This window comes from Zalophus californianus, chromosome 6 (genome assembly GCF_009762305.2).
Source record: "Zalophus californianus isolate mZalCal1 chromosome 6, mZalCal1.pri.v2, whole genome shotgun sequence".
NCBI classification, from domain to species: domain Eukaryota; kingdom Metazoa; phylum Chordata; class Mammalia; order Carnivora; family Otariidae; genus Zalophus; species Zalophus californianus.
Window position 1 is genome coordinate 86,591,236 of NC_045600.1, and position 21,228 is coordinate 86,612,463.

The window sequence follows — 21,228 nt, forward strand, 5'->3', positions numbered from 1 at the left end:
GAGCCGCGCTCCTCCGCGCGGCGGGGAGGGGGCGCCACGCGGCCGGTCGGCTCCGGGTGCCCCCAGCCGGGGCGGGGGTGGCAGGGGATGTTTTGACATCTCGTCAAGGGAAGGAACTTGATGCTTCGAAAGTGCTTTTCACAGCCGGCTTGTGTCTGCTCCAGAACTGATTTATAAACAGAATCTGCGCTTGCTTCGCCTCTCCCTCCTCCGACAGCCCGGGGGGGGGGGGGGGAGGGGCGGCGCTGGAGGCGCGGACGCGGCTGTGCCTGGCAGGACTGGGTTTATTTATTGCATCTGGCCGGGAGCCGGAGCGGCCCGGGGACTGCGCAAGTTCCCTCTGGCCCGAGCCCTTCCCCTCGTCTCCCCACCCCCACGGCCAGCTCCATCCTTGGGGGGTCTGCCTTCCCAAAGCCCCGCACCGGACTCTGGACGGAGCCCGCCGGCGCTTTAGGGGTGGAGGCGGCCAGGGCGCCCCGCAGGCCCGCGTCCTGCCCCACCCCGCATTGACCCAGGGGGAAGGAGTCGGTGGGGAAGGGGGTCGCCACCTGTGCCCTAGGGGCGGAAAAGGCGGGGAGCTGCGGATCTTAAACTCCTCTGGAGACCAGCGGCTCTGAAGCCCCCTTCCTCCAGGGGCTATCCTTTCTCCCCAGGGATTCCTCTGTCCTCGGCTCCAGACCACCTTTTACTCCTTTTACTCCGAGGCCCCAGTAGGCCTTCCCGTTTAGAATAAATTAAGGAATCTCCAGCTTCCACTCGATCTCAGGGAGAGGGGAAGAAAGGTTTGACAGAACAGGTCCCTGGGAGGGGCCACAGCCCTCAGCCAGGGGATGGGCACAGGGCTGGGTCCAGATCTGTCACAGTGCCCGGGCCACCCATCTACAGAGTCCGAATGGCCACGGGGTAAAGCAGGGACATGTGCTCGGCCCCCTTAATGGGCAGCTTGCGGCTGGCGTAGTGGTGCACGATTTCAGGGACGCTGCTGAAGGGTGGGCTGTTCTGGCCCAGCACGTACTTGTGTTCCTTGGTCCGGGACAGCTTCATGTGCATGAAGCCCTGACTGCTCCTGGGAAGAGGAGAGGAGACCCTGGTGAGTAGGGGCCCTCTCCGGTCGCCCTCCCCTCCCCCACCCCTGCAGCAAATGTGGTTGTTCCGAGCCAGCTGTTGTGGAGGTGAGGAGGGAAGGTGGAGGTCAGTCCAGAAAACAGGGAGGAGGCAGAGGGGATTTTGTGAATGGGTAACAGTAGGCATTGGCTTTGTGGTGAGGGCACTAGGCATGCCAAGAATGTGTGTGTAGTGAGTGTAGAGGGCGTGTGCAGGTGGAAACTGGAGCGACCACTCTCCCTGCCCCAAACTCTCGGACCCAGGCACCAGCGCCCTCCAGCCTGTATGGCCAAGGCTGGTCTACCCTCCCCATCTCTGAGCTGTGGGGGACGACACCTGTGGGGGGCTCCTAGTGACTGATGTGGAGACACAAACATCCTTGGCAGGACAGTGTGTGGACAGATGTGACAACCAAGTGAATCTTGGTTGAGGCTCTCTCTTGCAGAAACCAGGGGAGGGGGCGAGCTAGCTAGCTGCTCTGGAGGTCCCTCCCAAATCGGGAAGGCTCCACTGTCTTGTCCCGGGGATATCCCTTTACCCTCCTGCTAACTGGGCCTTGGGCCAAGCCCCCAGCTCCTCTATCCCTTCAGCCCGGGATGACATCATCGATGAGGCTATAACTCCATTCCCTCCCTCGGAGAGGAAAGGCTCCACTGCCTCTCCCAGCTCCCTGACACAATCCAGGAAATTGACATTAGTGCCCGGCCCTGCCCACAGACAAGGACCCTGCTGCTCAGAGCTCTGGCTAGCTCCCAGCTGCCCTGGCACCCTGTCTTAGAGAGAAAGCATGGGGGTGGGGCCAGAGCAAGAACGGCACCTGCCCAAGCTACCACAGGCCCCGTCCACAGGCAAGGAGGAAGCAGTGCATGGGGGAGCCCTGAAGCCTGAATACTTGTCTCTCCAGGCCAGAGCCTACGTGGAGACAAGTGAGGGCTCAGAAACTAGTATAGGAGGTAGGACTGGTGAGGGGGGGCCCTCAAAAGAGGTGAGGCTGGCAAACCTTATTTCCCTCCCCTGCCTGGGTACAAAGAAGGCTCTGACTGGACCCATTTCACTGGGCCCACAAGTGGAGATGGAGAGTGGATGACTGAAGAGAGGAAAGTGATGACAGGAAAAAACAGTCCTTTATCACCCACCCTCCCAATTTCTTCTCCCTGCGCCAGGATCCAGTGCCCTAAAGCCTGCTGCGGGCCCCAGGCTGGGTGTATGTGTGTAGGGCGGGGGGGGGGGGGGGGGGGGGCGGCACGGGCATCCTTCTTCTGGAGGCCTGAGATAACAGCTGAGGCTGACAGTGACGACACAGGCCCTGGGGAAGGGAGCTATGGGCCCGAGGAAAATGTGCAGTCCCTGGGGGCGGGAGAGAAGGGAGGCAGTGAGCAGTCTCCCCGCCCCCCCGTCTGCCCTATGCCATGGCCCAGGCCCAAAGCTGTGGGCAGCAGCTTGGCCCTTGCTTTCCCTCACCCTCTCACAGTTTGGGGACAACCCCTACCCACAGTCCACTTGGGATGATCACCTCTCCACAAAACTGCATTATATCTTCTCCTTGAGGGACAGATTTGGCCAAAAAGGGCAATAAAGTGGCAACAAGCCTCCATCTGGATAACTGACCTCCCGGGATAAAGTCCCAAGCTGAGTCCTTGCCCAACCCTCAGGAGCCTGGGTGGGACTAGCTGGGCCGCAGGGCCAGAGCTGACATGGCTTTGGGAGGAAGCTGTTTAATTACCAGTGAAAGCCCTTCCATTACAGAGAACAGAGAAACCATAATTGTATTTCAGAGAATCCATTTATATGCAAACGAGGCTCTGGCAGACAGATGCTGGTGGGGCCAGATCAGCCAGGGCTGAAGCAGCATCCAGGCCTGCCTCCCCTCTTACTCCCCAGGCTAAGGCGGAGCCCTGCCCTGCTCGGTTTAGGGAGCCAGACCCTTGCTATCTAACCCAGCCTTGGACTGTTCCAGACTTGAGGACGGGTGGAGCTATGCAATGGAATAGTGCTGTTCTTGTAGTCAGACTGAACTGAGCTGGGTCCAAATGCTGCTTTTGGCACTTTACTACCTGGTGGCCTTGAGCAAGTCACATACCTCTTTGTATTTCTTTCTGGCTATAAAAAAGAGATTCATCTTGCAGGTTGGTAGTTGGTTTGGAGAGGGTATATACGCTGCTTGGCACATAGTAGATGCTCTATGACTCTTAACTATTAAAGCAATACACATCCTAGTGTTATATCAGATTTTTGACAGATGAACTTTTCCTAAATGCTCCTTTGATTTTATGATAATTTGCAGAGTATGAGAGCTGCAAGAAACCTAAGAGGTACCCATTGATGCATTTTGCAATGGGAGAGACCAAGGCCAGAGAGGTTACATGATTTGCCTACGATCACATAGCTAGTTTTATTAAGCCCAAGAATAAAATTCAAGTTATTTGACTATAGACTGGCATCTTCCCATTATCTTTTAGTTGAAGTTGAATAATTATCCTCAAATGGATCTGTTTAATAGTCCCAAATTTCTGTATATTGCATTTGTTTGAAGTGGGGATATACCTGTATTCTAATATCCCTGGGAAATGTGGTAGGAGGTAGTACAGATGTCCCAGTAGTGATGGGGGGATGTGAATGGACACACCATCTGACAGGCTGCCATGTGGGGTGCAGGCTCTACCAGGCAGAACTCCTGGGTCCCGAGGGGAGGGCTGGCCATTCTACCAGGATGGCCTCGGAGGCCAGTGCTCGTTCTGTGTATATCTGCTCCCTAGGAGGAAGGTTGAAGGGAAGGGAGGGTCCTGCCTCCCCCTCCTCTTCCTGGATCCTTTAAAATGCAGTTATCAGCCACTAGTACCCAGACCTCCTGCCCACTTCTTTCTTCAGAGTGAACAACAGCTTCGTGTCCACTGCCCCACCCTCCCCCCAGGACCCAGCCTCTGCAGGCAAAGTTCCCATCTCTTTGCCTGTGCTTGAAGAACATTTGGACTTCCATTAATAAAGATGATGGCGATAATTTATTTAGCACTTAGCACCATGTTAAGTGCCTCCCATATATTATTTCATTTGATCCTTCCCTATAAGGTAGATATTATTATTCCCCCATTTTATAAGTAAGAAAACTGAGGCCCAGAGAGGTTAAGGGGGCCCCAGGCCACACAGCTAGTAAGTGACAGAAACTTTCTGAGATGGACACTGTAGCTTGACTGTTTCCTCTAATGGACTCTGAGCCCCTTGCGATCTAGGGCTGAGCCTCAGACCGCTCCGAATCCCCAGGGCCTGGCCCAGAGTCAGCAAATGTTCATGGGGATGGAGTTCTCCCCAGCTTGGCTGGGCACGGGGAGAATGTTGGAGTCTCCTCCTGTCCTGCTGGTTGTCTTCCCAGGGATTCTCCTTGGTGCCATGGTGACAAGCTAATCCTGCCTAACGCTGGTAGTTGGCCCACCCCTACTCACTTGAGGGACAGAGAGAAATCATTCTTGCTGGTCTCACTGTTGCGCACCAGGTAGCTGGCCTCTTTGCACAGTCGGAGCAGGTTCTCGGCATCTGTTCGACTGATGGCCCCATGGTACCAGCTGAGGACAAGAGAGAGGAAGGGGGGCATCTCTGCTGGGTCCCTCGCCGTCCTGGCCCACCCATTCTGGGTGTCCCCTGCAGGCAAGCCAGTGGCAGGAGGGGAAGGGAGGAGGGGAGAGAGTCCCCAGCTGGACACAGACACTCACACCTGGTTTTCCAGAGGCAGTGCTGGGTCTGTCCACTCCCCAAGGGGGCTGCTGGGCTCCATGCTTAGGGGCTTGGCTGACTTGGGGTTCCCTGCAGAGAGTCGGGGAGGTAGCCGCCCCTTCTCCTCCCGGCCGGGTGACAGGCAGCTCTTCTCAGATCCTTCAAACTGGGCTGTGGGGAATATACCAGTCATAGACTCTGAGGACCTTAGAGATAGAGCCCTGTAGAATAACTGGGGCCCCACCCCCATTTTCTGCCAGAAGGGGTCAAAGGAATGTTCTGGAAGTGTGGGACATGCCCCTGGGCTTGACTGGCTCAGGGGACAGAATCCTGGGTCCACTCCCTCGTTGGGGGTGGGGCTCAGCCCTCCCATGCCACACTGTGCCTACCAGTCTCCACGCTGTGGGAGGAGAGGGGAGAGGAGCAACATGAGAAACCACTTAAACTTCTCCCTCTGGAGCAGCGGCCTGCCTTCCCCTATGCCATTCCCCCTCGGGGTGGCTTCAGCGCTGATAATATTGTTTCTTTCTCCTCCTCAGAGTTCATTACCGTTCTCCATATCACCCTGCCAAGCCATTCTGTAGAAATGACTTATCGATTTGAGAACAATTATCCGATTCCCCTTGGTGCCATCCTGACAGGCTAATCCTGCCCAAAGCCGCCAGCCGGCCCGCCCCTCCCCCGCCCCCAGGGTTGCTGCCCACAGGCTCCCTGCCCCCACCCCGAGGAGCCCGGCTGAGGCGGCTCTGCCCTCCCAGACCAGGGCAGGCCTGACCACTGAGCCAGCACAGGGCAGGGAGGAAGCCAGTGGTCTACATGAGCGCAGGCACACGCGGGCAGGCGACGGAGACCCTCCTTCATCCTGTATTTACAAAATACCCCTCACACTCAGGCCCAAATGTACAAACATTCTGTACAAAACTGAACAGAGATGAAGCGTTCAGTGCTTCCTTTCTCATCTGGGCTTTTTCTCTCCTTGGAGCACTTTCAGGACCTTATTGTCTCTCAGTCACCAGATGCAAGGATCAGACCCTTCCCTTACTCGAAGGAGTCAGACACTTCCTATGCTAGCATCACCCCCACCTCAAGAGTTATCTGCATTGCCAAAGGACTGGGGCAGGCAAAATCCTATGCAAAGAAGTGAATTTAAAATAGTGGATTTTTGTGGCATGGTAGGAAAGACATTTGGAAAGGGACTCCTTTAGAAGACACCTTCCCCACACCTTTGGGAGGAAGGAGGAATGTGTGCTTTGTCCCTTCTCTCTTCCCTCCAGGACGAGGGGGATTCTTCCTGGGTTCTCCAAACCCTGCCCCACTTCAGCTCCTCCAACCCAAGCTGACAGGGCCTGAGGCGTGAGAGGACATGTCACCCTGGCCAGAAGCTCCCACAAGACCCACCGCTGCCGTCCTCCAGGCTGGGCTCGGGGAGGGGTGAGGCTGGACCGGAGATGTCCCTGTCCCCGTCAGGCAGGGAGGGGCTGCTGTCCAGCTGTCCCACCGGCGGAGGCCAAGGTAGGTCTTTGATGACCTTAATGTCAACTGGAACCAGTAGCAGCAGGGAGAAGAGGCACAGACAGGGACAGAGACAGAGAGACAGAGAGAGGGAGAGGTTGAGACACCAAAACCCAGAGCCAGGACACAGGACAGCCTAGAAAGGAGGATGGTCAGAGCAGAGGCAGGGGTGGCTTCTGAGGGGGGAGCAGGACTCTCAGAGGGTTGGATGGAGCCACAGTGCCCACACCCGGGTGGCTTAGTCAAAGGGTGGGAGGCACAGGTAGCAAATAGCAGGATGCACAGTCTTGCACTGCCAGCCACGTGGGCCCCCTTCATTTGAACCCTCATAAGCCTTCTGGGCCCAAAGGGACCAGGAGAGGAGGGAGGGAGAGACAACAAGCTGCCCTTGCCTCCCAGCACCCACACCCAGGCTCCCACAGCCTCCTGGCACCCTCAGACTTGCCACCTTTTCCCCACGGCCTGGGAAGTCATGAGCAGCAAGACTGACAGCCCAGCTCCAGGCTGTCAGGAATACTCCGATGTGGGGGCAGATGTTTTATTGAAATTTACCCCCCACACCCTCAATCCTGAGCCTTGACAATTAAGACAGGGATGCCGCTGGCGGCTGCAGGACTGCTAACGAGGTTTCCTAATGACGAGCATAGATTTTCCCATTAAGCAATCCAAACAGTATTGATTCTCCAAGGAGACTTCTGGAGATAAACGGTTCATCCTCAATGGTGCATGCTTTACAGGAAACAAATTAGAAACCTGTGGTTTCCCAGTCTGGCTGCCAGGGTGGGGAGGACAGGGCAGAGAGCTGAGTCCAGCTCCAGGAGGGGTGAGGGGGCCATGGGAGTCCGGGTGAAGTTGAATGGCATTTCCACCCTTTGTGTTCCACTGTATCAAGAATCCGGGGCTAAAGCAATCTCCAGGCTCTCCAGACTGGAACAGCACCCACTCAGACCACCAACACACACCTCCCCAGGCTGGACTCCAGGCCTGGGACAGGAGAAACCTAACCCTCATTCAACAAAGGGGATTTCTCACAACCTCACTCTCCCCCACCAGTTCCTGCTCGTCAGAAATCCCCCTGGGGCACAGGTGCCCCTGGTCTGGCACAGCCTGCTGGGGGGGGCGGGGCGCGGTGCACAGCTCTCTGATTCAGGGCTGGGATCTCTAAAGGTTACACACGGCCGTTTTCATTGTCTGGGGGCTTAAATACCTTCCTTTGTTAAGTGTAAGTATTTAACATGTCGCAAGTTTTATCATTTTGTTTGGGAATTTCTTTATTTTAAAATATGCCCTGTCTCCCAAAAGACGGAAGTGGCCTAAGCCTCTTGGCCTCTGAGAGGTGGTGATGCAGGGGAGACCCTTCATCCTCTCGTGCCCGTTCCCTGACCCTGCACCCACCCTGCCCAATTCACCAATCTCTGGGATGCACTCAACTATGCTTCCCTTGAGCCCAGCTTCGGGGACTCCCCGAGCCCCTGGGGTCCACTCCTTCCACTCCCCTGGGCCCGGAGAGCTGTTTAGAGGCCCCAGCAGACCCACCCTCTCCGCCCAGGGCTTACCTGCAAAAGCTTTGGAAATCCGCTCCTTCTTCCACTCCCAGGGCTGGTCATACTCCTCAGGGGGCCTCTCGTCATCCTCTGGCAGCCGGGACTCCCGGGGCCAGGGGGCCCCCTCACCCTCTGGGGTGGCCCCCTCCTCCTCTGGTTCATAGGGTGTGTCATACAGAGGCAGGGGCTGAGCTGCTGTCTCCTTGGAACTCCGGATCTCTGCCAGGGCAAGGCAGGAGGGGAGGTGTGAGAGCAGCCCTGGCTGCCCAGCTCAGCTCCTCCGGCAGCGCCCTCAGCAACACACCAAGCCTCCTTCAGAGGAGATGCCACTGGCTTTGGGGGCCCAGTGGCCACACATCCGGGGTCCCTTGCCCTCAAAACACCTCTGGGGTTCCAAAAAGCAATGGAATCCAATGGAGGCAGGGGCATAAAAGCACCAGCGCGAAAGACAGAAAAAAGATCTTTAGATGGCCAGCAAGGACTTGGGAAATGAGGCTTACGCATTTTGGAAACTGAGGCAGGGTCCTCTCCTAATCCACCTCCTCTTGGCTACTTAGCTCCAATTTTTTTCCTTGCATCTCAAGTAATATCACTTGACAAACAGAAAATCCTTCTTTGTTGCTCAGATACTGCTGGTCACTCCCTCCGTGAAACTGTCCCCTCTGACAAGTCATGTTCATGGTCGTCCTCTCTGAACACCCCTATTTGGACTCTTTCCCTGGCCCCTCTCTCGGTCTCTGTTCCCCAGAACCAGGTCTGATTCGCCCTCACTCCTTGCCCAGTCTCATGGCACCCTATACACTTCCAGTTGCCATCAAGATCTTTCACTTGAACGTTTCAAACTTGCCACTTTCCCCAGAAGTTCTTCTAGTCTGTTCTGTGATTCTTTTTGGGATCGTTGACCCCAGTGAAAATCTAATAAAAGCTATGGAGCTACTCCCCAGAAAAAATGTGCCAATTTTCACATACAACTGCAGGTCATTTACGGACCTCCGAGGGGGACACACCCCTCTGGTCTAAATTCGGTAGTCACCCTCCCACCTTCTCCCTTTCTGTCCACTATACTGCTCTCCTCGGTCCTGGCCCTCCTTCATTCTCCAAATCCCATCTATTCACCACCAGTACCTGATGACTCTCAGCCTCGTCTCTCCGCATCTAGATTCCTCCACTCTACTGGCTCACGTTTCCATGAGCCCCATGGAAGAACACTCCTGACCGCTCTCTGCCCCCTCACCCCTCTCCGAAGGAGGGAGAGCAGCTTATCTGATCACCAGCGGATGCTCGCTCTCTTTCTCAGCTCTGCCTTCTGGCTCTTTCTCCTCCTGCCCCCCGTGAAGGGGCTTATAGCTGTGCTGCATGGCCCAAGCCTGAGTGGGCAAGTTTAATTCTGTGAAGTATTAAGCAGCCCATTGTGGAGACATAGCTAAGTAATGTTCTCCAATCTACTTTGTCAGTAATAAAGCTGACATAATCTTATCTTCATCTGTCTGTTTCCTTATTCTTACTTCTCAATGATCTCCACGCTCAGGAGGGGAAGAAAGCGGTGCTAATTATTGCTCCCTTAGAGCCTCAGTAATTTCCACAACTGCTAACTCATCTTTCTGATGCCCAGTTCTTCTGGTCTGTTCTGTACACCGAAGCCTCAGTAATCCCCTTAAAATGCCCTATTTGCCCTGTTTCTGTCTTGCTCAAGAATCTACATTGGTTTCCCTCCTCTTCGAGAGCAAGTCCAAATGCCTCATTCCAGCCTTCAAGGCCCTTCACTGCCCCTCGTGGCCTCTCTCATTTGGGCTCCTTGGTATGCCCAACACTAAAACTGTCTGCCCCTGAGCAAACCTTCCTTCCATCCTGCCTTGGGGCCTTGGCTTGGACTGACTCACCCCTGTCCTCCTCTCAGATCACCCCCATTTGTTCTCTTTCCCTGGATCCTCTCTTGACCTCTGCTCTGCTCCCCAGGACCAGGTCTTATTCATTGCTCTCTGCCCCCACTCCTTGACATTGCCATAAAGATGTTTCACTCTGGCATCACATCATCTCAAGGTCACCACCTTCCCTAAAGCTAGTGATTCTCTTTTTGGGTTCCATGACCCCCAGCCCACACCACTATCCTGCCCTCCTGACTATCCTAACTCTATCTGCCTGACCTTTGGTTGTGTGGCCTTCTCTACCACCTCACATATCAGGTACCACAAGTCATTGCTCTTTCTCCAAAATGTCTCTCTTGAAGGCAGTGGCCAAGGACCCAAGGTGGTCCATGGTGGACCCATGGTCTCCAAGGACCCAGTGAAGGGATCATGGAATCAGTCCTTAGTCTTGTGGGTCCCAGAGCCTGTTGTGCAAATACCAAGGCTTCAGAGAGCAATTCCCCTACCCCTGACTCCATCACGCACCAGCCATCATCTTTTGGGCCTCATAGGGCTCCATGTAGCCGTCATTTTCAAGGACCTTCTCTGGGGCTCCCAAAGCTCCTGCTGAGCCTTCACCAGTCTCCTGAACATCAAACGGGTCCGCGTAGTCTTCAAGGATTGCCAACTGTGGGAAGACAGTGAGGAGAGCAGGCTTCAGACATCTGAGAGATAGCTCTGCTACTCCCCAGATGCTCTGTCCATGGGAGTGAGTCCCAAACAGAATGTCTTAGACCCAGAGCCCAAGGTATCCAAGGGCAGGCTCTGAGCTCGAACGGACACAAGCTCTGGCTCTTTCTCTGCAGAGTTCCCCTACTAGATTGCCAGCAGAGTGGCAGATCTCTCTTTTCTGTTAATTTTGTGCCTCTGGGCCATCCCTTAGGTTAAATGGCCAGGATGAGGCTCTAGGGAGGCTTCATTAAGGCCTGCCTCAGTCCAGGTCCAGGCAGGGCGATAGAGGTGTTCAAAACCAGATGGTTCAACAGAGGGAATTAATTCAGAGAGCTGGTTACAAAGGGGTTGGAGTTCAAAGAACAAGTAGGGAATAGCAGGCAACTCAGAGATTAACTTGGTCCACGATGCCTACAAATTCAATCCCAGATGCTGAACAAAGAAAAATTTGCTGACCATCAAGAAAAGAAAAGCCAAATACTCCTTTTATGGCACAATTCTGCTGGGCTATCCTCAGAACATTCATCACCATGTCATGTGCGTATTATTATACTCATTTTAAGGAAATGGAGGCTCAGGGCAGGTAGGGAACAATATGCCCAAGACCATCCTGCCTAAGTGGAGGAACCCAATTGGAAACTGTGCCCTTTGTGCAAAATTATGCTGTCAACCAGCCACGAGTAGGCATGTTGGCCATCCCGGGAGAGAGACCACCTAAGGACAGCACTGAGGAAAGCCAGGGTTTGCACTCTGCTGAAATCCCCTGGTTCCTGGGGGCCAGGAACAGGAAAGGCATAGCCTTGACCCTCCACATCCCACACTGCCCCTTTCTCCTCCCAGGTGGCTCATGACCAACCCTCTGTCCCTGCTCCAGTCAAGGCAGAGCGAACTGTAAGCCACACACCCTGAGGAAGAGCTCAAGGTGCTCAGGGCGGGGTGCAGTGGAGGACAATAGAGCCTTTCTCCAAGCTGGGCACAGGCTCCTTGAAGGGGGGAGGCCGAGGCGGAGACGGAGCCCAGCCCACCCAGGGCTGCCAGCACCTGAGGGGAAGCACTGCACACTGAGTTGACAGGCATTGACAAGAAGTGGCTCTGGGGCCCGCGGCACGAGGAGGGGCCACTCCTGCCCCTCCTCCATTCTTGGTGTAGGCTTTGGGTCTGGGCCAGATCAGGATTGCGGGAGCCAGCTGAGCAGGGAGGCTGTGGGGTGACTGCCCGCCCAGGGTCAGTGGATCTGGGACCCCTAGCAAAGCAGAGATGGAGAAAGGAAATTGCCCCCCTGACAGACCTCTCATGCATGTTCCTTGGGCCCCCCCCATGAGCCCCTCTAGGGGTCTCTGAAGCACATCCCAACGACTCCTACCATCTCCCCCTTCAGTTCTTCAGCCCCTACCATGTTCCACCTTGTTCCACCCAAGCCCCCCAGTTCCTTCACCTCCCTCAAATCTCTACCTGCTTCTGAGAAGACCACCATCTCAGGTCATACCATCCCCACCATCAGCTCATCCACTAGCCTACAGTTCTTTGTTGTTTCTGTGTCTCAAGCTCTAAGAAGCACCTGGCTCACAGCAGGTACTAGAAAAATGTTGCTACTAGATCACTGCCTATCTCCCCTTGGCGCTCTCCACCCCCAGTCCTCTTTCCTCCAGGAAGCAGAGAAAAGAAATCCACTCCCACCCCAAGCTGCTTCCTCCCAGGCCTACTAGCACCCACAGCCGCACCCACCTGACTAAGGGGGCTCTGGAGTTGGCAGCGGGCACCCAGCCTCACGCTCCTATGTGGCAGCTACTTAACAGTAACTGAGTCACTGGACGTGCCATCCTTAAACAGTGTAATGCCCACAAGAAAAAGTCCAAAGTTAAAGGGATTTAAAGATTCTACTTTTCTCCTCGGTTTCTCCCTACCCACCTTGGATCATTCTGTTACCTGAAAGTTCTGGGCTTTGTTTCTTACCAAAAAAAGCTTTCCCTCTGCCTGCATTAGATGATTTTCTTTCTTCAGAAAGCCTTTCCATTCTCCCCCCAGGTATGGTTAGGTGCCTCTGTGCTAGGCTATTATTACACTGTGTAGTAAATACTTGTTTTATCATCTGTCTTCCTGTAGACCGTGAGCTTCCTGAGGGTAGGAACCATGTTTACTGCTAAATACCCAGTGCCTAAAAGTGCTCAGTAGATATTTGTTAAGTTAGTTCACATAAAACAGGAAGAATGGACAAAGGAAGCACTTTTCCTTGTTTATTCAGAAGAGAAAGGCATCATGAATCCAGCGGGGAGGTGGCGGGGCACTGAGTCCCGGAGCTGCTCAGTGAGAAGTGCCTGGCCTAAGCTCCAGTACCCCCAACTCTACAGAGCTCCCCCCAACAGTCCTTCCCACTGGAGTCCTGGGCTGGACTTGAGCTGTGACCCCTCCCAGGCCCAGCATGGGCCTCCTGAGGGCCAGCCCACGATGCCTGCGGGCACCCAGGTGGCACCTCTGTGGGCAGCTCAATGGCTCCTCTGTTCCATCCCTAACTCCACACCCTGCTCCAGGAAACCCTAGCCCCCCGCCCTGGGCACGTCACCCAGAGAAGCCACCCACAGGGCTGGGAGTCAGGAGCAGAAGCAGAAACACCTGCTGGGAAGGTTGGCAAGATGGGCACCCACCCTGGGCACATAGGATCCCTGTCAGAGGCCAGGCCTGCCTTCCCAGTGGTTTCTAGGTCATGTGAGGAAGCAAAACTGCTCAGTGGGGGGGGGAGAGGGAGCTGCCTCCGCAGGCTTCTGACACCTTTGCTCTATCATGATTTATTTTGCTTATGGGACCTTTACCTGACTACTGTACTCACTGTTGTATACCGCATCCATCACGGGGCCTGGCACGAGGTAGGTGCTCAGTGCACATTTCCTGGATGTTCAAAAGGCCTCCCTCTCTCAGACTCTATCTTCTGGAGCGACACAGGCTCTCAGATCCCCATTCACCCCAACTCTGACCACTCTCACAGGCCAGTAGCCACTGTAGGAGCAGGCTGTCTGGAGAACCAACATTTAATGGGGATCAAAGTTCAAGGGCAGAAGGGAAGAACTGGCAGGGAAGGTACCTAAAACCAGGGCTAATATTTAGGCAAACCCTCTAGTAGACAGAATGCTACTGAAAGGCTGAAATAATTCCAAACTAGTAGGCAAGTAGCTGCTGCTCAGACGCCCCCTTATCCCCATGCCTCCTGCCAACCAGATCCGCTCCCTCCTGCCATCCAGCAGGCTCCAGACCCGGCTCTTGTGCCTGTTCCTACTGGGCAGTGCCCCTCCCAGAGCAGCTGTCCGGCTTTGAGTCTCCTTCCTGCCCACGCCTCTCCTGAGATAGCTGGCAGGCCCACCATCTGGTGTGACCCTCCGCTCTACAGCTGGGCCCTGCTAGGAGTTCCTGACCCCACCCATGGGGCTTGCCAGTCCAGGGGGGAGCTAGGAGGGGGCACAAGTCACAGGATTTGGGCTCTGCAAGGTCCCCAAAGTCTATCCCTGCCCCTTTCCTCCATGTCTTCAGTTGACATTTAATGTCTGGAAGCCTCTGGTTTTTCACCTGTAGAATGGGGATGGTATTAGTACCTACCTCAAGAGGACAATGAGCGTCAAAGTCCTTAGTTCAGAGGCTGGAATGCAGTCGGTGCTCAATAGATGTTAGCCCTGCTGCTGTGATCTCTTCTATTCAGACACTAAAGCCCAGAGTTTAGGTGCCTGACAGGGTACACAGATGGTGGCCATAGAGACAAGGCTAGGACCCAGGTCTCCTGACTCTCAGTGCCTTGCTGCAGATTTTCCAGACAACTTGAGAAATGTAGCATCTTCTCTCCTCTCCTTGTAGATTTAAAATACACTCTTAGCACGTTAAAGGCTCTGAGAAATCGTGTAGCAGAGAGCTGTCTAATTTTGTTTAACTCGGCATTTCTCCAAAGTATTTAACCGTGAAATCCGTTTTCCGCTGCAAGTCTGTCAGTTTTGGAAATGGTATACTATTTACCTTTCCCAAGATCAAACTTTCTGCACCCTCTTGCCACTTATTAGAATGCCTTTCCCAATTTTATCTGCCATGGAAACTCCTTCGCATGAAACAAATTTGTTCTCATCTTTTTCTAATTACAAAGAAATGTCATGCTTATAAGACGTTCAAACATCACAGACACACAATGGATGTCGACAACCCTTTTAAGGTGTGTCTGGGGCCACCTGAGGACTGGGTGGCAAGTGCTGGCCTTCAGGTTCGGGAAATGGTGAACTCAGCACGGGATGCACTCTCCATTCCTTCTCTGAGTCTCCTTCCCCTTGTTCCTCAGCAAATGCTCGGTGAACACCTCCCGTCTCCTGTCTGCAGGGCTCCCCAGAGGTGCCACGGTCCCACGGTATGGTGTTGGCAGCCAGCCTGCCGTCAGGCTGCCTGGCTGTGCACCTCAGCTCTCCTACTTACCAGCTGTGAAACCATGCAAATGTGACTCAACACTCCTGTGCTTCAGTCTCCCTATATTTAACCTGGGGATAATAACAGAATCTTCTTCGTAGGGTCGCTGTCAGAAGCAACTGGTCTAAAACACATCAGCTGCTTCAAATTGGTACCAGGCACACGGTAGGTACTAACTAGGTAACTGTCTGCCATTATATGATTAAAGATGAAAAGACCAAATTTCCGGGTCCTCCAGGAGCTCACAGTGAAAGCCACAAAGGGAGCTCCAAGAGTGCGGCACCTCGAGGTGCTGTGAAGCCCCGTGGCTGCGCCCCAGGCTCTGGAGGTACCGCAGGCTCACTGCGCGCGGGGACTGGGCTCCCCTGCTGCTCTCGCATAGTGTCCCACTGGTCCGCAGCGCCCTGGCTGTTCCCAGCTCCCAACAGGTGGAGTGCCAGGGCTGACTGAGGTGTCACTGAGTCACTGGCCAAGCCAACAAGCTGCAGATGCCTTCCCGAAAGAGTGAGTGCCGCAACGTGAGGAGGCGGCAGTGGGAAGAGTGGATGGGCCCGCCATAAAATGCGCCAGTAGCCAGCAAGGCCTCAGCAGTAAAGCTGAGCACCAGTGGCAGCAAAGATGGCCCGCCCAGGCCCCAAAGGGTTAAGAGCTCTAACCAGTCCACAAAGGTCCCTTCACCTGGACCCTTCTCTTTTCCTCCCCCTGCCTCCACCGGAGGACATGTGCAAGATAAATAGATCAGAACTCCAGACTCTGTGGAAGTCATAAGAAGGAAAATTAAAGCAAGACCAAACAAACTCAAAAAAGGCAAGGACCAGGTTTTGTAGGTGGTGAGTCCCTTCAGCGCCCAGGCCAGTGTCACTTAATGCTATAGAAATCCTCAGTGAACAATGGCTAAGGCACTATCCTGCAGCAGCCCCTACCCGCCCTCCTGATCCCAGGGCAGGGATGTCTTGTTTGACTTCGGACACCCTCAAAGTCTCCTTCCCTTTCCTCTTTCTACCTGTCTTCTCACTTGTTTCTAAATTTGGGCCTGGAAGATCCAAGTCCACATGGACACCACGTATGAGGTGTATCTATTTTTTAAAGTTCTTGATATTTTGGGCCCTATGAACTCCTGTGAGAATCTGGGAGCTGTAAGCCTTTTCCCAGAAAAATGCTAATGCACCCAAATATTTGCACACAATTTCTGGAGGTTCATGAACCCCAGAAGCTTCTCCATGAGCTAAGAACAAGAGCCCTGGTTTCAATGCATCCAGGGTGCCTGTCTTATTGTTCACATCATCTCTTTCACTGTCTCTCTGTCACACACACACACACACACACACACACACACACACACACACATCTTGGCAGGATGGAGGCAAAGGACAATGTGCAGATGGTCACAGGCAGCTCAAAGCTTCATCCAATTAGGCCCCCTTTCCCATCCCCATCCCCCTTTCCTAATTAGACCAGGTTTTTCCTGTTGCAGATCTGAGAAAAGGGAGCAAAGCAAGGAAGGCCCAGTTTTCTCACCCCTCTGCCCAAGTGTGGCCTGGAGGCCAGACAGGGCCCAGCACGATGAGGGAATTCTTCCTATGGCCAGACGGTGAGGCCCTGCCTGCCTGGTCCAGGGTGCGGCTCCCACTGCTCCCACACCTGCCCTGCCAGGCCTGCCCAGATGGCACCCTTGCCCCCTTGCCAAATGTGGCAGTGGGCCTCAGGGAGGGCCAGCAGCCAGAGCCCTGCATGGGGAGACACTAACGGTCTTAAGCTCCCTGGGCCTCTCAGGGTCCTGCCTAAATCCCCATTCTCTCCTGCCCCCCCACATTCACTTTCCACGGGGCTCGTTTCCCCTCAATCTTCTCATCACGGAAGTATTTCCACCCATTTCGTCAAACCTCACAACCCAGGCCCTCTCACAGGGTTCGGGTCCTCCCGGCACCAGCCACTGGGCTCCAGGAGAAGAAGAAAAGGGGGCCAGCCTATGGCACATCCTGGTCTACAGTCCCTACCTCGCCTCAGAAAGTGACCCCAAAGCAAAGGGCCAAGAAGACCTGCCTGGCTGAGAGGAGAGGAACAGAGAATCAAGACAAAACACCTCACAGAACAGAAACTCCAGATGAACAGGCCGGCTCACTGTTCAGGGACAGCAACCTGGGTTTAGGATAAGGGGCCCAGGGACCTAGCCTGTATTCGTCCTAAGGGAAAACTCTGGGATCCCCCCAACTCTGCTCTTAAACGAGTGGAGCTGCTCTCTCTCAATGGTGGGAGGCTCCAGGTCAGGGCCCGCAGAGACAATGTCCCTGCCCCTGAGCCAGTTTGGATGGCATCCTGGATCCTTCTCATCACACCCACTAAAGAAACCACAGATTGTGTAGCTCCTGGGAGATCCTGCTGGATTTCATTCCTGCCCCTACAGCTGACAAAGGAGTCAGACACCTCTTGGGCCCTAGGGTCTGAACAGCCCACAGATCACAGGGCCGACCCAGGTTGAGGAATGGATGCCCTCGGTGAGAAGAGGCTATGGATCATCCACGGTTGTGTGGATGCAGCCCCTTCCTTGCGGGTCTCTGTGGGGAAATGTACAAAAGGGAGCTGTTGTTAAGGGAGTCTCTGACCTTCAGGTCACCCTAGCAATGGGCATATTTCATTCACCCCTTTTTATGCCAAGCATGTCAGGCACTTGGGAGATACAGACATGAGGAGCCCATGGCTTGGGGGGCAGCCTGTTAGGCTATTCCAAGACTGCAGAGAGGAAGGCCAGGGACAGCTCAGGCCCATGTGCCAACGGGCAGTGGTCAGGGAGAAGGACACTAACTGGTCAATAGTGAGAACAAGGCCTAACGCTCCCTGTGCCTCACTGCCACCACCACCTCACATCGCCCAACAGTGGGCGACAATGAGGAAGGAGAGGAGCTGAAGGACGCGATGAAAGCACAGCCTCCTTCCGCAGGCTAAGGATCCTGGCCCAGGATGGGCAGTCATGCCCCATGGCAGGAACTAGGGGAAAAATAATTCACATTCCTGAGGCTTCTGCTCTGACCCCGACACATCTTTCTTATCCAGGAAATCGGGCAGAACGGCGCTCTCTCCAAAGGCTTAACACGGGAGCCAATGGATTCAGACAGCAACTTTGCTCTCCAATCAAATAAAACTGTGTTCTCCACTGAAGAAAGGGATTAGGCCCCCGAGCTGAGCTTCCAGGGTTGCGTGAGGAAGGGACAACAGAGCCAGGGCAGCCCACAGAGTCACTGTCGTGGAACTTAGGGCTAGAGGGACCTGGAGATGGCTTTCAGCTATCAAGGAGGGAGAAGGCTGAATTGGGGTTGGGCAAGGGATGGCTTCTCCACCAGAGCCTCTGAGGCACCGTGGATGTTCTCCAGAACAGTGAATGCCCAGCTTTCCCTTCATCCCATGCCTGCAGGTACCCCAAAGGCTCTGGCCTCCCTCAGAATGGGCCCGGGAAAGGGGAGGCCAGGAGGAGACAAGTGGGCTCAGCTGCTCAGCCCCTTCTGGGCAACAGGTTCTAAGCACTGACTGCCCCCTCACCTGGGGGGACAAGGGAAGGAGTGCAGGAGTGGGCCTGCCTGGACCTCAGTGGTCAGTATCCTTGGTGAAGAGCTACATTCCGCTTGTTCTGGCTTCCTGAGAACAACAGTCCACCTGGCTCCAGTACCACACTGGGTAAGGCAAAGGCCAGCTCTTGCGGTAGCCACAGGGAGAAACCCCAGCGCCCCCCCCCCCTTCCTGGGGCTCCAGCACCTGCAGGGAGGCTTGGGCTCCCTGAGGAGGAGGAATGGAGCTCTGTGCTGCCTCTGCCCCGGGGGGAGGGGTCAGAGATCAAAGGGCAGGGAGGCCATAAACTGCCGTAGCGTAGGATGGGGGGGGGGGGTGCTCAAATTCCGTTAGAATAAAGCTCGCTGATTAGGCCCCGGGAGGAGGCGGAGGACTGAGATGGGGAGGGCAGAGCCCGTGAGGAAGAGGGCCACTGGTCCCGGGGCGATAACAGGGACAGAAGCAGAGTTTGGGGCGCACGTCGCAGATTAGTCGAGAATTTGAACAAAGGTGGTTGAAGGCTCCGAGCCCCCGGGTCAAGGATTAAAATCTTGTCCGCCAGGAACCGTGACATTGAGGGGCCCAGGCCGGGCCCCGGCCAGACCACCTTTGTCCCTCTTGAAAGCCCCAGACCTCCTACCACCTCTCCTCCCGGCCACCCCCGCCCCGGCGCAGCACTCACCCGGTCGCTACTGGCGGGGGGTCCAGAGATCCGCTCCTCGGGAGGGGGCGCTGGGGGGCCAGGGGTCTCGACCCGAATAAGGCGGTGGGGAGGCGAGCCGTGGCGCGGGGGCGGTGTGGGGCCGGGAACCGCGGCGGTGGCTGGGGCAGCAGCGGAGCTGGACGGCCCCCCAGAGTAGGGGTCTTCGAAGTCGCGCTCCCTCTGCAGCCGGTAGGCGGCCAGGATGTCCGGGGGTGGCGCAGGGGGCGCGGCCGGGGAGGGTGCGGGGGGACGGTAGTCCGGCTCCGGGGGCGCCGGCTTGCCCCCACCTCCGCCGCCGCCCCCCCCGCGGAAGCCCAGGTGCTCCCGGAGCCACTTGGCCACTCCGCCACTGCCGCCCCCTCCAGGGCCGGCTCCCGCTCCCCCGGCGCCCCGGCGCGACCCCCCCGGGCCGCTCCCCGCGCTCCCCTGTGCCCGCTGCCCCGGGCCGGAGCCCGCTGGAGGAGCTCCGCTCAGTAACATGGGGCCAGCCAGACTGAGCGAGGGGAGCTCTGTGGCCCGGCGGGGGGCGGGGGCGGGGGCGGAGCTCCGCCGGACGGCGGGAGGGGGCGGGGTTCGTCAGTAACAAGGGAGGGGCGGGGTTCCGCTCCCTATCGGGGTCTACCTCCCCCTGCCAGGGAAGAGAAGACGGGGTGCTGGTTTCCAGCCGGGGTGGACGCACGAGAAGTAAGTGGGCGACCCCAAGGCAGGGGATGCGAATCCTGGACTGAAGGTGAATCCTCCACGTGTCCCCACACGTGCCCCTGTGGGGGCGCACCTGTCTCCATCTGTTCCCCCTCCCCAGCTCACGCGCGGCGCCTCACAATCCTGGTTTCCCAGTCCTTGGACGCCTACCGTCCCTCCCCTCCCTTCCCCCAAGGCTTCCTAACTGGGAAATATCCCAAGAGGAAAAGCTAGGGAGGGCGAGGGAAGGGGCTGTTCCATAAGATGTGTCTGTAACAATCCCCTCTCTTCTGTGTACCGTGGGAGCCCCACCTACCTCCTCCCATCCAACTGCTCCCACTGCATTGCTTCCCAGTCCAGGCAGGCATGTCTCACATCACAGATAATCAACTCTCTAGTGATACCCACTTCTCCCGTATCGTTTCCACACACGCCCTCCTTCCATGCAAACAGCCCTCACACGAACGCCTCGCACCCACCGGCGCAGCCGCTAGGAGCAGGCCCACCCGGCCCTGACGGCAGCGTGCACACACGCAGAAATCCCTTCGAGTCAAATCCCAGGTTTCATTGTCAATCAGGTTAGTGACAGAATAGAAACAGACAAGTCAATAAATCAAGTCTAGAAACAGTTCCAATGTTGTCTATCACAAAACCCTTATCCTCTCGAGGCTCGGATGCTCAAGCGACAGGCATTTTTGTCTTAGAAATAAAGCCAGTTTCCCCACAGAAATAGTGTAGACCCGAAGCAAACGCCAACATTTGCTTTTGGCTCTGCTGGGGAGGTAGCAGCTTCACGTCCTCATCATCCCCCTGGGCACTGCCTCAGAGTCTCTCTCACCCTTGGGCTCACATCTGCCATGGGAGGGAGCAAAGAGCCACATTAGGCCCCAAAGGGAAGGGGGCTCAGAGGTGGGGGGGAGTAAGAGAAAGATGTGATGGCAAAACTGTGAATCCCCTAGGAATCCCAGAGCCCCGGTCTCCAAATGTTTGTTGGGTTTCTGCTTTGTGCCTCTTCTAGTTGGCATCATAGGACAGTGCTTCTCAAACTTTAATGTGAACACAATCACCTAGGGAACTTGTTACACTGCCGTTTCTGATTCTGTACATCTAGCTGGGGTGGGGTCCCGGACTGTAGTTCTAACAGGCTCACAGGTTATACAGACGCTGCTGGTCCCCACTCCCACCCCCAAACATACACACACGCTTGGAGTAGTAGGGTTGTAGGAAACATAGGAGTCCAACAGTTGCAGGCTCTAGCCTGATCTCTGGGCAAGGTACTCAGTGCAACCGATCCTCACTTTCCTGATATCTGCGGAGGGCATAATAAACTGTTGTGGGAAGATTAGGGGAGATGATGGACAATGAACAGGCTCTGAAACCTGTAAAATGCTTACAATGGTAGGTGTCAAATGAAGCCACGTTTGCTTAAGAAGTA

At 55.5% G+C, this 21,228-nt stretch overlaps 1 protein-coding gene and 1 long non-coding RNA gene across 6 annotated transcripts in view; one reads left to right on the plus strand and one right to left on the minus strand.

Annotated features, from left to right (window-relative positions):
• Positions 1–247: 247 nt before the first annotated feature.
• On the minus strand, positions 248–19,615 carry SHF (Src homology 2 domain containing F). 5 transcript variants are annotated; one of them, XM_027570493.1, is made up of 7 exons: positions 19,092–19,615; positions 10,256–10,397; positions 7,878–8,084; positions 6,208–6,348; positions 4,809–4,980; positions 4,542–4,661; positions 248–1,066 (listed from the first exon to the last, which is right to left on the minus strand). In XM_027570493.1, exons 1-7 carry the CDS (start codon positions 19,590–19,592, stop codon positions 880–882), a joined length of 1,470 nt encoding a protein of 489 aa, XP_027426294.1. In that variant the 5' UTR covers positions 19,593–19,615; the 3' UTR covers positions 248–879. The 5 variants fall into 5 exon arrangements, with proteins under 5 accessions (XP_027426294.1, XP_027426295.1, XP_027426298.1 ...); XM_027570494.1 differs by lacking the exon at positions 6,208–6,348; XM_027570497.1 differs by lacking the exons at positions 4,809–4,980; positions 6,208–6,348.
• An 89-nt stretch (positions 19,616–19,704) lies between these two features.
• Positions 19,705–21,228, plus strand: part of LOC113909414 — a 31,254-nt gene continuing 29,730 nt past the window's right edge. Inside the window, exon 1 of the long non-coding RNA XR_003515724.1 lies at positions 19,705–19,842. This is a non-coding gene — a long non-coding RNA (uncharacterized LOC113909414). The remainder of the gene's footprint in view (positions 19,843–21,228) is intronic.